Source organism: Columba livia, chromosome 22 (assembly GCF_036013475.1).
Source record: "Columba livia isolate bColLiv1 breed racing homer chromosome 22, bColLiv1.pat.W.v2, whole genome shotgun sequence".
Taxonomy (NCBI): domain Eukaryota; kingdom Metazoa; phylum Chordata; class Aves; order Columbiformes; family Columbidae; genus Columba; species Columba livia.
In genome coordinates, this window is record NC_088623.1 from 7011793 (window position 1) to 7031161 (window position 19369).

General features: G+C 57.2%; 1 protein-coding gene across 9 annotated transcripts in view; it reads left to right on the forward strand.

The window, feature by feature from the left end:
- The window catches only part of ANKS1A (ankyrin repeat and sterile alpha motif domain containing 1A), a 63053-nt gene that overhangs the window by 17953 nt on the left and 25731 nt on the right, over positions 1–19369 (forward strand). For 8 of the 9 annotated variants that reach the window (XM_065038423.1, XM_065038416.1, XM_065038418.1 and 5 more), the window contains 8 exons: positions 1971–2267; positions 2904–2979; positions 3261–3362; positions 4572–4664; positions 4749–4945; positions 6537–6629; positions 9795–9936; positions 15004–15575. In XM_065038423.1, the coding sequence (XP_064894495.1) occupies positions 1971–2267; positions 2904–2979; positions 3261–3362; positions 4572–4664; positions 4749–4945; positions 6537–6629; positions 9795–9936; positions 15004–15575 (1572 nt within the window). Of the gene's footprint in view, positions 1–1970; positions 2268–2903; positions 2980–3260; positions 3363–4571; positions 4665–4748; positions 4946–6536; positions 6630–9794; positions 9937–11981; positions 12133–15003; positions 15576–19369 lie in introns of those variants that run through there. The other variant, XM_065038424.1, reaches the window with a different exon arrangement.

Here is a 19369-nt window from a genome sequence, read left to right on the forward strand (position 1 = left end):
TTTGTGCTTGGAGAGGTGATGCGGGAAGGGAGGCAAAGCCCTTGCCTGGGACGGCTCTGGCGCGTTCGGCTGCTCAGAACTCTCCCGGAATACGGAGGCAATAGAGACTTGTGCAAGAGCGGAGTTTGTGACTTGCTGTGGTGACTCAAGGGAGTTTCGCCCCCTGGCGATCCCGTTGCAGGAAGAAAGGCTGGGGGTTTCATCCTGAGCAGCAGCTTCAGCTGATCGGTAGCTGTAACTTGCAGTTCTCTGTCCTCTGCCCTTCTCACTCCCTGTGTGCATGTGGTGTGCAGATTCTGTATTCTGCAGTAACTCTGTCCGCCTGTCTCTGCTTCCTTGCCCGTCTGCTCTGCCACCCATGCAGAGCCCGTTGTCTGTCCCCGAGCTCCGACACGGCGCTGTCCCTCCCTGTGGAGTGTCACCTGTTGTCTGTCCCCGAGCTCCGACACGGCGCTGTCCCTCCCTGTGGAGTGTCACCTGTTGTCTGTCCACGAGCTCCGACACGGCGCTGTCCCTCCCTGTGGAGTGTCACCCGTTGTCTGTCCCCGAGCTCCGACACGGCGCTGTCCCTCCCTGTGGAGTGTCACCCGTTGTCTGTCCCCGAGCTCCGACACGGCGCTGTCCCTCCCTGCGGAATGTCGCAGCTCCTGTCTTGGCTTTCCCGCGAGCTGCGGTGCCTCTCCAGAGCTCCTCGCTTCCCTCGCGCTTCTCAGTGGCTGAAAAATGATACAAATACCATATAAAACAAACAGGAGTTTGCATGCGTGACTCCTGTCATCCTTAGAATGACTTAACACATTAATAGGATTAAAGTACCTGTAGAACAGAGCGAGTTCTGCAGCGTGGTTGTGAAACGGTGCAAAATATTGACTGCTCCTACAAGCTGGTGTCCAAAAAGCGCACGTGCTCTCCAAGTGCAGAGGAAGGTGCTTTGGTCAAATGCACCTTCTCAAGCAGCACTTCCAGCTCCATTAAGACAAGTATGTTCTGGTGTCTTTTTGTGGGGGCTGTTCTTAAAACGACAAATTCTACCACAATCCTTTCAGCTAAAATTGAACCGTGTGACAGTTTGTACTAAAGTTTCTTCGGTCAAATTGTTAGATAAGTCATCGTTTCTAAAGTCCTTAAACAGAAATAGCTGTGTGTATCACGCACAGTGGTAAAACTAGAACTGGGGGTGAATTGAATTTGGGAGCAGGCTCCCTGCGCCTGGCAGCGTTCCGTTCCCAGCGGCAGCGAGCTGGCGGGTGCGTCTCGCAGCGCTTTGCACGGGCTGTTTGTGCCGTGGCGGGACCGGGCTCTGCCCCCGCTGACCCGAGACCTCGTCAGGAGGGCTCGTTAGCGCAGCGATCGGCTCACGCCTGATCCACAGCCTGCACGTAACCTCACGCACCCTTTCTCTAAACCAGCCAGCCTCAGAATTGCAAAGGTGGAATGACTTAGGATTTGAAACAATTGAGGTTTAAATCTAAGATGCTGACAGTTGAGCTCCAGCAGACGGAACGCGTGCTGCGGTTTGCCTCTCGTGCGCTGCAGCCTTCGGCGTTCGCGGCAGCCCGCGTGCGGGATGCTGCCGGCGCTGGCGGAGCTGACGGGAATCCAGCTGCCGCCCCACAGTCCCTGAAACTTCAGCGCGGTCCCTTCATTGCGACCTCGGGGCTCTGAAAGCAGCTCTTCCGTGTGTGGCGCCTGTTTCCCACTGAGCACGTTTCCCATACCTGAGGAAAGATGATTGTTGGAAATGGTTTTGAAGCTTGTACTGGGTGGGTCAGTTGGTGAGTTCAGAGGGGGTGTCTGTGCCTGGTAATGTGAGGGGGTGAAAACATCACTCCAGGCTCCGTTTCATACTGGGCTCTCTGCTTCCTGACTGCTTTTTTGTCTTGTTTTTGCATTTAAACTTCAATGGTTTGAGCGAGCAGGGGGTGGCTCCGCGCTCCCCGTTCTGACGCGCCGGTGTGTCTGACCCCCAGAACAACGACAACGAGACGGCGCTGCACTGCGCGGCGCAGTACGGCCACACCGAGGTGGTGAAGGTCCTTCTGGAGGAGCTGACCGACCCCACCATGCGCAACAACAAGTTCGAGACCCCGCTGGACCTGGCCGCGCTCTACGGGCGGCTGGAGGTCGTGAAGATGCTCCTGAACGCTCACCCCAATCTTCTGAGCTGCAACACTAAGAAACACACTCCGCTGCACCTGGCGGCCAGGAACGGGCACAAAGCCGTGGTGCACGTCCTGCTGGACGCTGGCATGGACAGCAACTACCAGGTACCGTGCAGGGAAGGCCGGAGAACCCCACGGTCCCGGCACGGAGAGCTCCATCCAACCCTCCTCCCGCGGGATCCCCTGCGAAAGAGCAACAGCTTTGCTGCCTCCGGGCTGCCCGGTCAGCTCTCGGTGGCTCCGAGAAGCCGTTCGGAGGGCCTCGGGTGCTGTGCATGCCTCACGCCTGCTTGCGAGCTGGGCAGAGAGCCCCGGGCGTGTTGCGAGGGAGGAAAAGCCCTTTTGCCTGAGCTGTTCTGCCCTGCAAACCACCAGCTCTTGATAGCAACGGAGGCAAACTGCTTCTCTTCCTATCAAGCCACTTGTGAATACGCTGTTTTCACAGCAAGAGCTTGGACGTGGCGGTCTTGTCTTTCCTGTCAGGACACGACCTCTTGCTAAGCTGTAAAGTCCTTTCTTGGTCTTTAACCTGGCCCGCATGTCTCTGGAGAGGTCATCCCCATTTTCCATTCCAAATTCTCAGCGTTCTAATAATATCAATGGTCTGTCCTCAGTTGTAGATAATTGCGCACACTTTGTACGTGATGCTGTGTACTTATTGCTTCTGTAACCCTCTAAAACGTGCCTCCACCACCATTCCCCGCTGTCCAGCTTCATGCTGTTTTTCCATTTGATTTGCAGACTGAGAAAGGCAGTGCTTTGCACGAAGCTGCTTTGTTTGGCAAGACAGATGTGGTACAAATATTGCTGGCTGCAGGTGAGAGAATGATCCCCTTCTAAAGCGATAACGTGGTGATCCCTTCACCCAGCACTCGAGGACAGCCCTTCGCAGGGCAGCACCGTCTCCAGCCCCTCCGCGTCCTCGGGGCTCCGGGAGAGGTTCCCTCTGGTGCTTGGTTTAGCTCTGCCTCCCGAGAGCACGTTTTAGCTTCCCACAGTGGTGATCACAAACGGAAGAACCGACTTGATGAGAGACTTGAATTTGCACATAGTTTGAAAATATTCTTGCTTTTGCCTTCTCTGCACCTCTTGCTGCAGGTATCGATGTGAACATAAAGGACAACAGAGGCCTGACAGCCCTGGATATTGTGAGGGAGCTTCCTTCGCAGAAGAGCCAGCACATAGCAGCTCTCATCGAGGGTGAGCGATGCCGCGCTCCGTGTGAGCGGGACGGGGACTTCGGGGTGCTGACTGTGCCGGTGCAAGCACAGGATTTGGTTCTCTGGTCCTGGAAAGTGCTGGAAGCAAAGCGGCGTCAGGCCAGGCCGGGTGGCGCGACGGGCCGTGGCGGCGCTGGGGGAAGGGCGCCCGGCCGCTCGGGTGCAGGAGGGCAGCTGGGGATCGGCTCCGCTGGAGGAGCGTGGCGTGACTCTTACAGTTTAAATGGGCTTAATTGAGCTTTGATTAACTCACTTTAGAAGTTAATTAAAAATAAAGATAGAGTAAATCTGCTTGCAGAATGTGAAGTAACAGCTTTAGAAATGGTTCTGGATTGACTGTCCTTTATGTGTCTGTGTAGGGAAACAGTCATCCACGGATCTTACATCCTACTCCTCGCTTCATTGTGAAGCTTGGGCATGGGTTTTGCAGATGAGATTTACAGAAAAGGCCTTGATTACTTGTGGTTTATAAAGGAGCTTGGCCCATTGTGCCTGTTCGAGTTAGGGGAGGAAATGTGGCATCTTAGCTATACTCATACCTTGTAATTATGCTGTCTCAATTTCCTCTCAGCTGTGGGAAGAAAGATCAGAAGCATATGCAACTGTTGTGCATTATTCATGCTTACCATTTGAGAACTTTACGGGTTCAAAGCACTTTGCAGACTTTTAATTAAGCTTTGCCTGTGAGGCTGGTAGGTGTTATCTCTGTTCTGAAATACAAAGATGGGCTTTGAAAGGGGAGTTCTTTGCCCCTGTAGGTGAGCTGCCTGCGTGAGGCCGTGCTGACTTGATTCCCGCCAGCTTAGCGTTGCCGGCTTGGCCTGTGGCGAGGGGACCACGGCTGGAAGTGCTTTCTCTGTCCTACGACTCCAGGACAGCAGGCTGTATCTCTGTTCAACGTGAAGTAATCTACTCCATGACGTTGTGCTGTACAGGAGCTTTGCAGCTTTCTGATTAAAGACTGTAAAAGTTCAAAGAACCATCCTTAACCTTGTGCATGTGATTAAAGAGGCCGCCTGCTTCTATTCTGGGATCTGAGCTGCAAGTTTTAATAACGTACCTTGGTTATAATTGGAGACTTAATAAGCTGGCAGTTGGCCTTCCGTCCCCGAGGGAGGAAGCACCGTATGCTGCAGTGGACACCGAACTAGATCGGCATAAACTGACGCTGTGCCCCATCCCTTTGCAGATCACACGGTTGGGAAGAAGAGCGCCAAAGCTGCAGAGAAGACGGAGGCCCCGCTGGCCTCAGCCGCGGAGCCCGTGAGCCGCGCGTCTCAGGGTGCGTGTCGGGCGCTGCTCCCGCGCGGGCCGGCCCCACGGGCGCGGGGCCCCGGCGACGTGCTGGCCTCTCGTCCTCCCGCAGGTGACGTGGAGAAAGCCGTCACAGAGCTGATCCTGGACTTCGATGTGAACCCAGAGGAGGAGAGCCCCTATGAAGCGCTATACAACGCAACGTCCTGCCACTCGCTGGACAGCCTCGCCAGCGGGCGGTCTTCAGATCGAGAGCCTGTGAGCAGAGAGCTGGAATCGGCTGCTCTCAAAGCAGCAGCAGTCAGGCCTGTACGTAGCCGTGCGTGTTCCTCTCTGCTTGCGCAGGACAGGGAGCTTGGCTCCGTTTTCATGGCTGCGCAGCTGGCTGCCGGTCCCCCCGCCCGAGCGAATCTTTAAACCCGTCCCTGACGCTGGGTGGAGCGGGTGCCCGTCCCCCCTCACGGGCCTGTCCACAAAACCCTGTTGTGTTGCCCACGAGTAACCGCTTCCAGGTGCCCGATTTTCACCTGGTGTTGGGTCCTGGTCCCTGTGAGTTGGCGGTTGTCAGGACGTTGCGCTGTGCTGAAGGGCTGACCTCTTACCGAGAAGAACGCTTTGGCAGTTTTTGCGTGGAGCATTTTTCTCCTCTTTCTTGCTCTCTGTTGGCCCGAGAGAAGGCTCTCAAGAGATTATCCTTAAGGATATCCTGTTGGAAAGGAGTTGGCGGCAGAAGCGTGGTTTGGGTGTTGGGTTTGTTTGTGTATTACTTGCGCAGATCTGCAGAGGGTACTCAAGGCTTCGCGAGGCAGCGCAGAGCGGCTGGAAGTGTCTCCAGAGCGTCTTCCTCACCTCCCGTCCGCTGGTCTGCTGCCCCGGGGCAGGGCTGCTGCGGGGCGGACGGGGTGCTGACCGTGCAGCACGCTGGGTCAGCTGCGGGCTTTGTTTGCTGATGGGTTTTACAGAGCCCGCTCCATGCGTGTATTTGTGGACAAAAGGCAAAGCAGCGATGAACAATTAAACTGCTGGTGGTGCTGTGACCTCCCTCTCTGCAAAGGGCGCGTCCTCTTTGCTGTACTGTTAGCAAATACAGCAGAAATGAGACAAAAGCCTTTCAGCCAGATCTCCGTTTAGGGTATGCAGTACAACACGCATTATCCTGTTGTTAACTAAATCTAGGCGCCTTCTATCCGTCTACATACCGTTTAATGTTAATAATGTCTAATGTGAAATAAGCTCAGCTCTGAGTAAGCAAAGATGAGAGGCTGAGCTGCAGTGAGGAGGAGGAAGAGGGACATGCTGCAGGAGCTCGCTGGGATTTCTTCCAAAACTTAGGCTTGAGTTTTCTGAGTGAGCGTTTCCCTGAGCCGTCAGATGGAGCCGTTGCAGGGCAGGAGTGACCGGGGCTGCGCGGGGCTCTGAGCTGTGCGAGCAGCGCTGGCTCCGCACCTCTGGGGTCCCTTATTCCTATTAGTGTTTCCTTAATGCAAGTGGTGAGCCTCCCATTCTGCTGATCTGCACCAGTTCCTTCCTGACCGCCCCTGCGTAACCGCTGGGATTGCCAGGCTGGGGTGAATGAGCAGGTTTAAGGAACGGAGCAATAAACCTGTGTGCGCAGCCCCTTCCCCAGCCGCTCGTTCTGCAGCACGGCTGGTGCTCATGGGGAGCGGCACAGGGGCGCTTTGTGTCAGCGGTGGCTGCGGGGCTGGACTGCCCCGCTGGGTTTGGGGGCTGCTCACCGAGCTGTGCGGGGGGCAGGGGGGGCTGCTCACCGACCTGTGCGGGGCTGCGGGGGGCAGGGGGGGCTGCGGGGGGCAGGGGGGGCTGCAGGGGGCAGGGGGGGCTGCGGGGGGCGGGGGGGCGTGTGGAGCGGCACGGCTGACACTGCTCTTCCCAACCGCAGCGGGAACGGCCGCCCCCGCCGGCCAAGCCCCCGCCCGATGAAGAGGAGGAGCAGCACGTGGAGAAGACGACGGGCCACGGCGCTTCCTGCGAGGTACGTGGGACTTGGTCTGGGCTGAGTTATACGAATGTGGTTTAAAGAACAGATTTAGCAGTTCAGGAGGAGCCAGCTATGGTATTCCCTCCCTTGCGAGTTGGGCTGCAAATGTGAAGTTCTCTTGCGCTCCAGCATGGCTGCTGTCACTTGCCATGGGAATTTCCTTTGTGCAGCTCTTCCCGGGCACCTCTGGTGACCTTCAGCCTCACTTTCCTGTTCTTGGCTGGAAATTCCCTTAGGAAGAGGTTTTTCTGAATCGCGTTGCGCTGTGGACCGTTGCCCGCTTGTAATGATCCCACCAAATGCTGCTTCGCTCCACTGGAGCCCGGAGGCCCGTGAGCTCCTGCTTCCTCTGGGCCCCCAGCGGGGAGGAGACGCGTGGGCTGCGGGTCCTGCTGATGCAAACAGGGACCGTTGTCAAATCTACACGAGACATAAGTAAACATTATTTGCTTTAGTAGGATGGGTGGTTTCTAGAGATATTAAAGCTGCAAACAGTGCACAAACAGTAAGATGGCAATGCGGAATTGCGGACTGATCTCTCCGCGGGTGCTAAAACGGTTTTCGGTGTGCGATAACCAGTCCCGGCCGTGCTGGGCAGCAGGTCACGGCATCATTGGAAAGCAGATTTTGTTCAGGATGATAAACACGAGGGAGGGAAACGTGCATTGACTGCTCCTGCTGGGTAGTTTTGCCGTACTTAATTATAAAACACCTGCTGTGTTGTCCTGCCATTAGCGGCTTTGGAAACGTGATCCACTAATGGAAATCTTGCTGCCAAATACACTTGTGCACAGAGTGACTCGCCGGGGAGATCTTGATTTGCAACCAAAGTCAGTGATGAGAGTTGCGGGAAGTGACCTTCTCGAGGCGCCGCGGCGGCTCTGGGCCCGACTCTGTCTTCGCTCGCTGCCTCTGGGCCGCTCCGCCCTCCCGACCGCTGCGTTTACCGCCCCGGGACGCGCTCTCGGGTCGGCGGGCGCAAACGGGCGCGGCGCGGGGGCGCTGCGAGCACCTCTTGGGGCTCCTGATCCGCCGGGCCTGCGCGCGCGCTGCCACCGGGACCGTTAGTCACCGAGTGTTCTGGGCTTGGGCCAAACTCTGGTTTCCAAAGCAGTCGTTGATTCCATTGCCAAGATGGCGCTATCGCTCTGAGCAGATGTGCACAAACAAGAAACTTTCAGCTTTCATCATGGAAAAACGTCAGCACAGACAGGGAAAAGAGCGGATTGTTTGGGGTTCTTTCACTATCTGCAGAAACCTTCTGGGTCTGTAGCTGAATAAGAGCCTGCGTTGTCAAAGTAAACTTGAGTTCCCGTTGTTTACTGCTCATCTCCGGCAGGGAAGCGCGGACAGAGGCCCGGGCGCCGTGGCCGTTCCCGCGGCTCGCGCTGCGGCTCTGCGGGGGGAGGAGAGAAACGAGTTACCTTCAAAAGCCTTTCAGTCCTCTGCTGCGGATTCAGCGCGCTTTAGAGACCGTGCTCCTTATTAACAACCTCTTGCTTTGGGGCTTGGTAACAGTGAATACTGGACCATGCTAACCAACATGTGTACAGGGATGGAGGGTGAATTGAAGACAGTTTTGATGCTGCTGGTTGCAGAGCCTGCAGAGCAAGCACAGCTCTCCAGCAAACAATGGTCTTCATTTTGAGTGAACTTGAACCTGAGACTGTCTTTAAAGCTTGCGAGGATGAGAGGTGGAGACAATAAAGTGCAACCAGGGCTGTAAGCGCAGCAGAGCACGAGCTGGGAGTTGCGTGCTGCTGGAGAGCTCCTGCCCGAGCGCGCTCGGTGCTGGAAGAGGCTCCGGAGCCGCGGCTGTGGGAGCTCCGGGGGCCGCGGCGCCGGGTCCGGGCTGCGCTGGCAGGACAGGCGGCTGCGCGCGCTTTTCCAAGGTCTCTGCCCAGAGCCTGTACCTGCTGCTCTGGTCTGATGCTTTTGTGCTGCCATCTGGTCAGGAGGTTTTTTCCCCTTAATTTGCTGGTTATGAGCTCTTTCACCTGGAGAGGAGCAGGTCTCCCTGACAGCTCGTGCCCGAAGCAGGTAGAACAAATGAATAAATCCTTTCTCTGCCGGACACGGCCCGTTTCCTCCCATTGAGAAGGGCGAGTTGAAGGCCGCTGGGCCCGCACAGAGCGGTGGGGATGCAGCGGTGGGGATGCAGCGGTGGGGATGCAGCTCTCCTGTCTCGTGCTGCTCGCTCCCGTGTCTGCCCAAGGCTCCATGAGCTCCCAGCGTCCTGGCCAGCCTGCACGCTGTAGGTACCTATTGCCTGTGAAGCAAATCTGATGCTTTCACTTCTTAGGGACGTGGTTTAGTGTCAGTGTCGGGTTAACGGTTGGACTTGATGACTTTAAAGGGTCTTTTCCAACCAAATGATTCTGTGGTTTTGTGGTTCCTGGGACAGGGCTGCCAGGGTCTGGCCAGGAGATGGTGCTGGAAGGCAGCTGAGCGTGCCGCAGGGCGCCGGGCAGCCCAGGTCAGCCCAGTGAGCACTGGGACGGCTCTTCCTTGGCCGTGAGGTGGTCGGGCGCTGTGTGCTGAGCGCTCCTGCGCACGGATGGGCGCTCCAGCGGTTGCTGGAGGCTCTGCCAGCCTCACAAACAAGCTCTAATCGGAGGCTTTTTGGGATTTCAATGAGCACAATCGCTGCTGCACATCCTGAGGTTAAACTGAGTTTATAGTGTTGCCTGAGGGCTCTTCAGTCCTGAATACGCTGTGCGTCTGAGCTTAGAAATCCAGGGTCTGACTCTTCGGAGGCGGCAGGGCTTTGGCTGGGTGTCTTTTTCCCCCAGCCATGTCCTAACAGACCTGGCAGCTAAATAATGAATGACGGTGCAGATTCCAATAGCAACAGTGCGTCTGGGTTGGGATGAGCAGGAACAGTGGTCTCAGCTCTTTCCCCCCGGCTCTCTGCAGCCCTGCGCAGCGGATCGGTTGCTCGGTGCCAGAGAGCTGCCAGCAGCCTGAAATACTGCAAAGTAAAGTGGGGGGGGATTGTTTTTGAGGGGAAAAAAAGGCGTTTCACATTTTGGATCGCAGTCAAGAGCGAAGGTGCTGCCTCTGCCAATTCCTCGCTTCAGCCGCGGCACAGGGGCCTTGTGCTTGCTGCCGGGACGAGGCGCTGCTCCGCGGAGCGCTGCATTGTGCTGTTTCTCTCAGGCCCCCGCGCGAGGACGGAGCAAGGGAAGTGGAGCCGAGGAAGAGGAGGAGGAGGAGGAGGAGGAGGAGGAGGAGCACCCCTACGAGCTGCTGCTCACAGCTGAAACAAAAAGGCCGGTTGTGGTGGACAGGAAAACAAAAGGTGAGTGACCGTCCAAAAAGAGTTGTTTGCTTAGATGCGTTTAAAGAAAGTACCGAGGGCACAGGGTAACTGGAACAATTAAACTCTTTGTTGGGTGGGGCGGCTGGGTCCGGATTCCAATTGTTCTGTTTCCTGGTAATCTTCACTTTTATAAAGGAGACATCCAAGTGTTCCTGTACAAAATGTACACGGAGGAAGGGCAACTCTGCTATTTTGACAACTGAGAGATTGCGAGAACCTGCTCTGTTAACTTAGAAAACAAGCGAATCCTGTGTGCAGCCAAGTGGCTGTGCTGGGCTGGGCTAGTGCTGGGCTAGTGCTGCGCTGGGCTGGGCTGGGCTGGGCTGGGCTGGGCTGTGCTGTGCTGTGCTGTGCTGGGACACGCGGGACCAGCCAACGCCAGCGTCCGCGTGAGCCCGCTCTCCACCCAGCTCAACCCGAGGAGCCGCTGCCACGGCGCGTTTGCGTCGGCAGGTGATTTGCCCTGCTCTCCTGGTCGTAAAACCAGCACCCCGCTGTGTATTAGAGCTCATTGGAGATATAGACTAACAAAAGAGGAAAATAAACGTGTGGAGCAAGGCCCTTTCTAGACCTGACTGCAAATCCACCACAGAGCCAGGTGAAGGGCTGACCTGGTCTGTCCTCTTCCGGAGCAACTGGCATGCGTTCCAGAGGACCTGGGAGCACCTTGTCTCTTGTTCAGCTATTGCTGGGCTTTTTGGCTCTTTTTCAACAACAACAACAGATTTGTTTAGTGGAAAAACATCTCTTGTTTTATTCAGCAGTCCTGAGCAGGAGTTTGGAAGGTTTCAGTTCGGGCTCTAAACCTGGAAAGCATCTCTCTTTAAGGATGAATGGGGGCTGGCGAGGGCTCGGCGCGATGCCATGTAGGGCCTGCAGCTCGTTTTCGTTCTCGCCGCACGGTGATCTCGTTCCCTGGGTCCCGCGCGCTCCCGCTGCTCCGGGCGGCACAGAGGTCGTTGTTTTCCCACCAGCGGCTCTGAAGCCGGTGCTGCCGGGGACACAGTTACGCTGCTTTTTTGGTGCTTTGCTGTCCCGGCCGGGAACCCGAGCCATTCAGGCTCCTTTCCATGTGCGGCTGTTGCTGGTCATTCACGTGCGAGCTACTTCCAGCGGTTTTGCTCCTTTCTCTGCCCTTGATTAATATGAGTGAAGGCGTGTTGTAGTTTTGCAGTAGTTGGGGGCAGGTGCCAGAAGGGCTTGTGGAAGCAGCCGTAGCTGCGTATGGAATGCGAGGTACATGCTGATGGGGGGAGAAGATGCATTTAGGGACTAGCAGAGTCATTCTGGCAAAACGTTAAACAAGGGCTGTATACAGGATGGAGCCGCAGCTGGTGTGTTGGAGAATTTTCCCACCTCTGGAGCAGGAGGGTCCTGGAGCATCAAGCAGCAGCTCAGACCCAGGACAAGGAGCATGCTGGGCCACGGCCTCGGGTTCCCTCTGCGCCCTGGAGCCGAGAGCGTGGGCTTCCCCATGGCCCTCCGAGCTCTGGAGGAGCCTTTGGCCAGCAGAGGACGACTCTGACTCCCGTGGCTGCTGCAAAGGGCTTTCCAGGGCAGCCCGAGGGTTTCAGGCCCGCGGGTTTAATGGGGCCTTTCAGATGTGATAGCTGCCTTTGTCGCTCTTGCCGCAAGACTCTTGCATCCGGTGGCTGATGAATGTGGTATTATCCGCCCGGCTCTGGCTGCTTTGTGTGTGTTACAGCCGTTTGCTGTCACATGCTGGAGCGCTGGGAAAAGTTGCCCAATGCATTGGGCAGAGCATCAGAAGCGGTTTGAGCCAAACGCTTTCCCATCGCTTTGGTGAGGACACGACGTGCGATCGTGTGCGTGAAGTCAGAGCGTTCGGGGCTGGTAGCAGCGCTCGGGAATCGGCCAAGGGCGGCGGAGCAGCCGGGACGGACGGACTGCACGGCTCCGCTGGCCGGGACGGACGGACTGCACGGCTCCGCTGGCCAGGACGGACGGACTGCACGGCTCCGCTGGCCAGGACGGACGGACTGCACGGCTCCGCTGGCCAGGACGGACGGACTGCACGGCTCCGCTGGCCGGGACGGACGGACTGCACGGCTCCGCTGGCCGGGGATGGGTACGGAAAACACTCCTGAGTTGTGACGTCTGTCTTGCTTCTCAGGAGAGTCGTCCCCAAGCGCTGTCAGCAGTAACCAGCTGCAGGTAGGACTGACTTGGTTCCTTCTGATGCTTTTTAAAAACCCGTGTTTAGGTTCTGCTGTGCTGCTTCTATAGGAAGCCCAGCTCGAAGTCCCTGCTTTTGCCCTTCCTCCTGCTAGTTTTTGTTTGCGGTTGACCAGGCTCAAGCAGATGTGTGGCTGTGCTCCAAACCAGAGACCTGGCCCACTGAAAAAAGCGAAACGCGCTGCCGAGAGACTGAAGGAAGACATCTTTACCCAGAGCCAGAGCGTGGCTGCGGGAGCAGCGGGACGCGGGCGTCGCTGCCGGGGACGCGGGGAACCCGCAGGCGTTGGCTGAACGAGTCGGGTCGGGCAGGTGTCCGTGCTGGGACCTGGGCAGAGGTTCCTGCGTTAAGGACAACTCCTTTCTGGGAGAAAAGCGGTAACTGCAGGACGATACTTTCAAATGCCTTGAGGTGCAGCAGATGGGTAGAACTGAGGTCTCTCTGCTTTTCTGGCACCTAAATATTTTCCTCTCTCTGAATTCACCGTACCCTTGATAAATGAGTGCTACTTATCTTTTTGTCGTGAGAGCAGTGATGAGCACAGCAGCTGAATCACGTCGGTAACCGATCCCAAAAGGGATGCCGTGGTGGTTCCGTCCCTGCTGCCCACCCGGAGGCACCTTGAGCTGGAACCCCAAAGCATCCCCTGGCACCCCAGGGTCCCGGGAGCCCCCGTGCTCCTGGCAGGTCCCGCAGTGGTGACAAGGTGACATTGCCTGTCCCTGCCGTGCTGGGCTCCCCTGCAGCTCTCGGCACAGGCCCGGGACGTGTCTCTGCCAGATGTTCCTCACATCTGAGCAAGCGCTGCTGCCCTGGCTTCCCCCGTCCCGCCCTGGCAGCCTCGTGTTTCGAGGCCCCTCAGCCCCGGGGGGAGTGGGCGGCCGCGATCTCTGCGCGACAGGAGCCCTTTGTGGCCGGGGCTGCAGCGGGGCACGCGGCCCTGGCTGCGCCGCGCGTCCCAGCGCCTGGCAGCAGCTCTCGGCCTCTGCCGCCCGCTGAAATGTCGGCAGAGGTTAAGCTGGGTCATGGCAGAAAACATTTCCAAGGAAGGAAAGAGGTTGAGAAGCGAGGCTGTTGATTGTGCAGAAGTCTTTCCCTCCCATTGGGTTACCGTGGCTGTCCCGTCAGTGCCGTGTCTCTCTTACCAGGTCGGTAGCTTTTCCTTGTTAACACCGGCCTGTCCTGCGAGTGCAGCGTGTGTGACCTCTTCCGAGGTTTCTCCAGCGGGACAGCCTCGTACGTTTATGCAGAGCCCCTGCAGGCAGTCGGGGCTGGAGGCGCCGCGCGGGCGCTGCTCCCGGCCCTGCCCGGCGCGCGGGGCCTGACCTGCGGCGCCTGCCCCGGGGCCGCGTCCCCTCGGCAGCTCCGGAGCTCGCGGTGCGTGTGCCCGTGCAGGGTCATCAACAACTACTTCATTGTCCTGGAATCTCTATCTCACAGGATCCAGAATGAAATAAGCCCTCGCATCACTTGGTCCCAGCGAGAAGCGAGCTCTGCCAGCGCTGCCCTGGCAGTTAAACCTCCGCTCAGGCTTTGGCTGTTCCTGACTCAGCTGCCAACAGAACGAGCTGCTTTTAGCGTTTCTGTGGAGCAAGCAAGGGGACCAGCTCCGCTCAGCAAACATGGGGCGCAGGACACCCCAGGGTCTGAAGATGCTTTGAAAGACAAACGGTCAATTTGGACCTTTCCTGCCTTGTTCCTGGTGCGAGAACAGACCACAAAAACGGCTGGTGTTAGTTTTGAAAACAGCCTGCTCAGGCTGAGTGCAGGAGAGGGTGGGCAAACAGTTCATCTCACTGTTGATGCTCATAGGCTTTTAGTTCAAGATAAGTAAAATTCATGAGTGTATTTTGCCTCACTGAAATGAGGTTCCTTTGCCTGGCTGCTGTTTGCAAAGCAAGCGGTTCATCTTCACTTCTAAAACCCTCCCTGCGGCCCAGAGCCGTGTTACTGGGCGCTTTGCTCGTTCCTGTGCAGTGTTTTTTGGTCCCCAGACTGAAAATGTTTCTTCACTAAATGGAAGTGGTTAAAACTTGACAGTGGCTCTGGGCAGGTGTAGGAACGCTTGGTAAACAGAGGTTGTACTTCTCAGCTTTACGGCTTCCACGGTTAAACGCGTGTGTGTAAGGTGAGTACGCGTGTCTGTGCACACGCTTGGCGATTGGCACCAGTCAATTATTCATGATTTGTGCAGGGCCTGTGGTACCTGATACTAAAGGCGCTGGTGCAGCGAGTGTCGCGTTTCTGGTCCGGCCGGCCCCCCAGCTCAGCCCCCGCTGCGCAGCACAGAGAACTTCTGATGGAGCTTGTTATTGCACAAGCTGTTTATTTCTCCCCCGAGCGGGGAGGGGAGGTTACACTCGGAAGCCACCAGGGAGGAAAGCAGCGTTTTTTCTGGGGAGCGGATTTTGGAGCGCGCAGGTCGGTCGCGGTCCAGCAGCTTTCCCGCCCCGCAGCCCCTGCCAAGAGCAGGGAGCGCAGCTCTAAATAACACTTTGGCCTTTATGGAAATGTATCAGATGTTCCAGGAGCCCCGTCTCCGCTTCTCCTACCTCACTTGCTCTCTCTGCAGGATATAGTTAGCACTTCTCTTAGCCTTATATAGCAAGGCCTGATAGTTAGTGTTAACAGGAATAAAACAACAAGGAGAGCTGCCAGATTGCATAAATCAGGCCAGTGTTTGGAATTTCGTAAATGCCACGACTTTGGGTACAAGTTGAGCGCGCGGAACAATACTGAACTGTTCTCTCTTTATCTCTCCCTCCCTCGCTGAGGGAGGGCAGGGGGAGAGCTGGAATTTTGGTGCTTCTTCCATGTTTTTAATTCCCCCCCGTTCTCGTCCCTTGAAGAGCGCAGGCGGAGCAGCGGCAGCCGCAGCCAGGACGCCGCCGACGGCCCGGACATCCAGGTTCCAGAGCAGTTTTCGGGGCTGCTCCACGGCTCTTCCCCCATCTGCGAGATCAGCGAGGACCCTTTCAGGCTGGTTTCCTGCGCGGAGCCGGGCGGCGCGGAAGCACCCAGCCGCCCGCCTGCCATGCAGCGGGAGGATGCCGACTTACCTGCGTCGGGACCAGCGCGGGCCAGCCCTCCGGACCAGACCCAGACCGTCGTCTACGCAACCGTCCAGCACACGCACGTCAGCCGGGCGGATCCCGCGGCCGTAGTCACGCCCCACGTGCCGCTGCACCCCGGCGGCGCCGAGGAAGAGGGGGACAGAGCTGTGGGCAGAGCCCACCCGGGCAGCAAGCCCAAAGCCGAGCTTAAACTCAGCCGCAGCTTGTCCAAATCGGACTCTGATCTGCTGACCTGCTCTCCGACAGAGGACGATGCCATGGGGAGCCGGAGCGAATCGCTCTCCAACTGCAGCACCGGGAAGAAGCGGCTGGAGAAGTCGCCGTCCTTCGCGTCGGAGTGGGACGAGGTAAGGCCGGCCCTGCCCTGTTCCGCTGCAGCCACGCGGGTGTTTGGACAGGTCCTGGCTGGTTTTCGCTGCTTTACTAACTCTCGGATCACGTTAACAGGCACATGCTCACGTTTAAGTCTTTAAGGTGTTAAATGCCAAAGGATTGGCTTAACTGGAGTGGGGGAGAAGCAGAACTGCAAGAAGTGGGGGACTTTTCAGAGTTTAAGTTGCTCAGATGCAGAGCTTGGTTTCTTTTAGGCAAGCCCAAGCTGAGGGCAAGTTGGTAACAGTGCTCCTTGCAAACCTCTGTGCTGAGCTCCCCTTCCAGCCCGTCCCCCGGGACGCTCCCAGCATCCGGAGATGTTTTATTTTGGGTCCGTGCTGCTGGGGGGGCAGCAGCGTCCTGGGTTCATGGGGATGGAAGGAAGGGAGTAATTAGGCTGTGTTTTGTGTATTTAATAGGTCCTGCCTTCCTCTTCACGTATTTATTTCAGAGGCTTGTTAGAAGTCGCTTTATTATAGTCCAGGAGGCCCGTGGATAGTTAAATATTTCATGCTCAGAAAGTTGGCCCTAGCGAACCACTCGGGCGAGATTAAGTGTCCCTCTGAAATTCGGCGCCGCAGCGTTACTGAAACATTCTTTGGAGATGATGCTCTGCTGGTCGAGCAGCAGCGCTGCGCGAGAGATAAGCTCAGCTCAACCCCTCTGTACACTGAAAGGGAATAAACCCCGGCCCGTGCCCCGCTCGCCCCTCCGCACGCGTGGACACTGCGCCGCCTCGGAGAGGAAATCGTGTTTTGTGGAGGAGGGAGGTCCCGAGAGATGCTGCAAGCTGAGTGGGGATCCCCCTGGGCACGAGCCCGTCTTCAGTCCGTGCTCCCGCTCCCTGCCGTGTTTCAGGGTCACCAAATAATCTGTTTTCCTCTGTAGCTGTTCTGGTTGTAGAGGCTTTGCTGTTAATTACCCAGGTCAGTTGTGGTTCGGCTGTGAGTGCGAGATTGTGCAGCAGAAGGCTCGTTTGAAAGGACGGGATAATTGTCACGGTGCCTTTCGTGCCCGGCCCGGCTGTGGGCAGCAGGCGCTGGGGAAGGGGCGCCCTGCCCGTCCCGCTCGGAAACAAACCGCGTTTTCCACCCGTGTCAGCCTAACCGGCCACGAGAGGAAAGTCCGCTTCCCCTCCCGTTATGTTTAGGTGAGGAAATGGGAGAAAGAATGTGAAAAATTCACATCTGTCTGCAACGGGGCGAGTCTGACTGAAAACGCTGCGTACAGAGACGTGTCCTCCTGAGACGGGGCCGGGCACGCAGCTGCTGCTCCGCCGCCCCGAGCCTGGTGCGCTCCTTGGTCTGCGCGGCGGTGCGGGGCGCCCGGGGTCTCGCTGGCTCCTGGCCGCGCTCTCGGGGCAGCGGAGCCGTCGCAGGGAGCTGCCGACCCGGGCTTGTGTGGCCGGGCCAGCCCTGGCTCTCAAATGTCCTAGAGTAGCCTCGGTAAGAAATGGTAAAGATGCACCTGTGGGGAACATCTGGGGAGTTTTTGCCATGATTTCTGTGTGCAGAAAGGGGCTGATCTGGCTGGTGATAATGGCAACAATGAGATTTAAACATAAATGTAGTGCTGGTTTTGGAGGTTTAATGAGTCCCTGAATGGGATGGTGCAGCTGCTCGCAATGAGATGCAACTTGCAGCCTCCGAATTTGCCAGGCTAATATAAAACCGTGTTGAGCCGCCCCGTTAGCGATGATTTGGCTCTTCCTCTGTGTTGAGGGGAAACAATGGCAGATTTCTGTGCATTATTCGGTGAATTTTGAGAGTCTTTATGCAGGCAGAGAGGAGGGATGCGATCCGCGTGCAGCTCTGCGCAGCTGCAGCGAAGGCTCTGCCGGTGGCCGTGCCAGCGCTGGGTGTGTTGGGGGACGCGGTGTCCGCGCAGATGGCGCCGTGGCAGCGCGGGGCCGGGGCTGCGCTCCGCAGGGGTGTCTGCAGCGCGGGGTCACGGCCCGGCCCCAGCCCGGCGCTGGAAGTGGAAGGTGGTGCCGGCTTTGCCAAAAGGGTGGGATGGGGAAGAAATGATTCACTTGGCAAAGCTCGTCCTGTTCCCGGTTGCCGCTCCCGGCTCCGAGGCCCGGCCCGAACAGCAGCTGCCCACAGCGCTGCGTTGTGTTCCATCCACGCTCAGCGCCGTCCGTCTGTCCCCAACCTGCTGTCCTGCGCCGGAGCTCTCACCTCCTGTCCCCTTGGCCGCTGCGGAGAGCAGCTCTTGGGGTGCCGGAGCAGTGGCCAGAGTGGTGGCCGCAGCAATGACCGGAGCAGTGGCCAGAGTGGTGGCCGCAGCAATGACCGGAGTGGTGGCCGCAGCGAGCAGCGACGTGTGGCGCGGGAGGGCGAAGCTGCCCCGGCTGTGCGGGCAGCGCGGTGTGGAGCGGCGCGGAGCGGCGTGCGAGGGCAGAGCTCATGGTGAATGTTTGATCCTTCCAAGCTCGGCTGAGGGCTGAAGTGATAAATCTGTTTTCCCAATCATCTCATAAATATTCAGCAGCCGCGAGGAGCGAGCGGCAGCCGTAGCTCGCTGGGCTCGGCGGCTCCAGCATCCGTCTCACAAATGAGAGTCGCTTTGTGTTCTGTCTTTAGCTCTTTTAGGGAGAGATTAAAGCTCCTTCGGAAGAGGCTTAGGGAACTGAATAAAACATGCATTTTACTTCAGCTTTTTTTAGGAAGAAAGGAAATGCACAGTCCACCACTTTGCCTTTTTCCCCAAGTGAATTAGTTGAGAAATTAATGAATATTGTGCAGCTAATTATGGCCCCAGACAGCCATCCTCTCCTGTGGATTCATGCAGGGGTGCTCCGTGTTTTGCTGTCACCGCACAAGGAGTTCTTTCCCGTTTGCAGTACCTGTGGATTCGGTGTTTCACCTCTTGCAGACCTGCTTTCGGGTCTCGGTGTCACCTGAGGACGGGTGCCGGCTGTAAGCGGCACGTGCGGTGCCTCCCGCGCGGGTTTCGAGGAGCTGGAGGTCGTGTCTGCCGTGGGGGTTCAGCACCTCATCCCCATCAACCTCTCCGGGCTGCTCGGGCGCGTGAGTGCCTGCTGGAATTAACGCCTCATTACACAGTTGGGCTGAGGATTAGGAGCGTTGGCGTTGAAATGTGAGGCTGTCAGGACAGCTCTTGCACAAGATGCCGCTGCCCGGGGGCCGCGCGGGGCTGCGTCCCCGTCCCCGCTCACCCTCTGCCCCAGAGACATGGTTTAGTTTCCAGGGGAAAAGCGGCAATGTGGTCAATATTTTTGTTCTCATTTCTGCTATTCTAAGCAAGTGTGTCCATCAGGATGTTAATCAACTTAATAATTGGGCTGATTATTCTATTATCTCCACATCCCACCGTTTCCTCCTGTTTTTCCTGTGCCGGGGTCAGGAATTCTGACACCACCTCGCATTGCGGCTCTTTCCCCTTTGCCCGTGCTGAGATTTCCTCCATCCGGACTAACTTCCCAGGGCGAAAGCTTTTGTGTTCCCACCTCGCAGGTTTCTTTGTGCCTATTGCAGATGGACGGCCTGTGAAAATTATAAACCAGTACCGCACTGAGCAATCCGAGCCAAATTAAGACAATTTACTAGTCCCGTAGGTAAAATCACTTGGTGTTCTGGTCTGAAAGGTGGATGTACAGGCCGAGCGTACCTCACTCCTGTGTTTGGCAGCAAGGTTTAGGCATCACAAGAATTACGTTGGCCAGCTCTGTGGATCGTGTCGGTTCTTCGGGAGCAGCTCTCCCAAGGCAGGTTTGCAGAATACAGACACTGCAGCTCGTTGGCTT